The 2,741-nt window shown below is 47.7% G+C and overlaps 1 protein-coding gene across 1 annotated transcript in view; it reads left to right on the forward strand.

The window, feature by feature from the left end:
* Nucleotides 1-1,692, forward strand: part of CACNA2D4 (calcium voltage-gated channel auxiliary subunit alpha2delta 4) — a 185,464-nt gene extending 183,772 nt beyond the window's left edge. The window contains exon 40 of the mRNA XM_025198807.1: nt 335-1,692. Coding sequence (XP_025054592.1) covers nt 335-430 — 96 coding nt within the window. The 3' untranslated portion in view covers nt 431-1,692. The remainder of the gene's footprint in view (nt 1-334) is intronic.
* Nucleotides 1,693-2,741: the final 1,049 nt, after the last annotated feature.

Here is a 2,741-nt window from a genome sequence, read left to right on the forward strand (position 1 = left end):
CCTAATGACAGAATTTACAAGACATGTGGTTTGCCAGCCCTCTACCTCACAAGTAACTTGAACATCTGCTGAGGTCTGAGAGGAGCTGCCTCCAGCCTGAAGGCATCAGACTTGTTCTGTTTGCTGGTCCCTGCCTCTCTGCTCTGTGAGACATTGGACAACAGTCTTGCATCCTCTCTCACTGCAATGAGGGTGACCCTTATTTCTGGTGGCCTCCTCCTTGGCCCCATCATTATTTCCCAAATCACTGTCAAATCTTTTTTTTTTTTGGTCCTCTTGTGACCTCAGAAATTGATTTGCTGACCTGTCTTACCTCCTTCCCGTTCGTTCTCAGGAGAATGCCCAGGACTGCGGTGGAGCTGCTGAGATCTCAGCCTCGCTGATGTTGCTTCTTCTGCTGCTGGCAGCCTCTGCTCTTCTCCTGCCATGATCCTTGCAGTTAGCACAAGCATAGGAAAATGCAGGACATTCTTCAAGGGAGAGAGCTGGAGCAGTGGGAAGGGAAGGGATCACTAGGCCAGCACTTCCCAACACCAGCCTACAACTCCCTGTCAACTTGTGAGGACAAGGCATGAGAGATCCGCCACAGAGTGGCCTTGAACTCTCACAAAAAGGCTCAATGTTCTTGTATGCGTTTACACTGTAATCTTCGTCTTCCTCAAGAGCTTCCAGCTTGAGCCTTGGACACCAGTGCTCCACACCAAAAGGCTGTGCAATAAGCCTTGGACCTGGAGCTTTCAGCCCTAGGGGACATTACTGAAAAAACAAGAAGAGCTCATAAGGGGAAGCAGCAACCCCAGGAATGTGGGAGGTTTTGACTCCACCAAGTCTGGCACCCCACTAGCTGCCCTTGCCAACACACATGCCCTGGGGATTTCACCAATTCTATCGCAAGGAAGTGATCTCTTTGTGACCTGCCTTTTTGAGCCATTCCCTGCAGTGGGTGCACACTGCCCTTTAGGAGCAAGTGAAATATGAAATGATATTTCCTGAACACATTGCTCACTAGAGTCAGGGGTTTTCAACAACCTGGGTTACTAGGCATAGCTGGTAAAGAAAGCAGGGCAGCTCGAGTAGAAGAAAGCAGGGAGGCAGCTTGAGTAGAAGAACAAAATACCTCTCAGAGCTCTGTACAACATGAAATCCCCCAGGTTGGGGAAATTAAGAGACCAGATTTACCACGTGTGACACACAACTCATAGCCAATATTGCACTAAAGTAGGATGAGATCCAGTCATAGGAAATGGCACTGCTTGAGTAGTTCTATTTAAACGCATTGCTCCAGAGCTTGGGGTCTCCAGAATGGGCCTGTTTCCAAATTATTAGAATCTGAAAGCTGCTCTAATAGACCCAAAGGATTGTGTATGCAAAAAGAAAATCCCCCTTCTGCCCTGTAGAATTACTATTGAGAAGGCGGCTGCTTCGTATATGGCACTCACTAAAAAGTGGGTTATATGCTGCCTTTTTGCTTTCCCTGCAGAAGAGTGCTGTTCTGCAAGCTCAGTGCTGTGCTACTGCTGTTGTGTCCAGCTATGCTGGAGAGAGCAGCACTCCCCTGCATGGCTCTGCCTGTTCTTGGCTGCAGGCACGTCTTTCCTGCTTTCTAAGAGAATGTTACACATAACCTTGAGGTGGGAGAGATAAGAAAGAGCCCTTTTTTTTTTTTTGCATGAATTACTGGACACTGTCTCTCAAAACACAAATATACAGTGTATTTTGCATAATCTTTAAGCTGCTCTGTGTTATATTCAATATTGATCACAACCTCTCTATCCACTGGTGATTACCCCCTGGCAGAGCCCAGAGCACAAGGGTTGGCTGAGCTAGGGCATTGCCCAATTCACCTAAAATGGAATAGGTGGTGGCTGCTTCTGTTAATATTACAGACTCATAGGACTCAGTTGAGCCTGCAGTGGGTAAGAATGGAGCATCCACAGGCTGCACTGGCACTAAGGGCTGCTGTAAGGAGATTCAAGTTGCCCTCAAAATAGGGGAGGGTCAAAGTGTGCTCAGTGCACAACAAGGCTGAGGATGCTCCAAGTGAATCCTGTCTCAGGGAGAGCTCTCAGCATCAATGTGCACTCTCCTCCCTGAGGATCACATCACAGGAGACCAGCTGGGGAAAGCCCGATACTCAACATCAGCCATCCTCTTCAGACAGACATGGTGCTCAAATGGGTTCTCATCTTAAGTACAGCAACCTCCTGTACTGCAGCCATGCCTGCAACACCCACTTCCGGGCCAGACAGAAGATTTTGCTTGTCCACCCCCCTGGTCACGTCAATGCCTTTTTCAGATCCTCAAACTGGCCCTCCTTTTCACGCCACCAGGCTCAAGCACTTTACCTTCATATCCAAGGTCCTTCACATCTCTGCCTTTCCCTGCTTCATGGATTGTCCTGCTCTCCATTGTTCACTCTCATCATAGACACCTCTGTACTTTCTTCCATGCTGCCCTGTATGATATAGCTCATCCTACACAGCAATGCACATTGTTTTGCTAAAGGCAGAATGAAGAAAAAACACTGTCCAGAGTTATGGCAACACAGCAGGGAGAGAGAACCTAATCTTATACTCATTCTCTCTCCCTTTCCTGTTTTGGCAAAAGCCAGAGTTTTAATCCTTTCACAGCAGCTGTGCAAGGAGCTCTTGGCTGAAACTGCAAACTGCTGCTGAAGATTTGACTCCATGGGCAGATGTAGGATTTTGAAAAGAACAAAAAACATTTTGCAGGGCTATGAA

Source organism: Alligator sinensis, unplaced genomic scaffold (genome assembly GCF_000455745.1).
Source record: "Alligator sinensis unplaced genomic scaffold, ASM45574v1 scaffold87_1, whole genome shotgun sequence".
NCBI classification, from domain to species: Eukaryota; Metazoa; Chordata; order Crocodylia; family Alligatoridae; genus Alligator; species Alligator sinensis.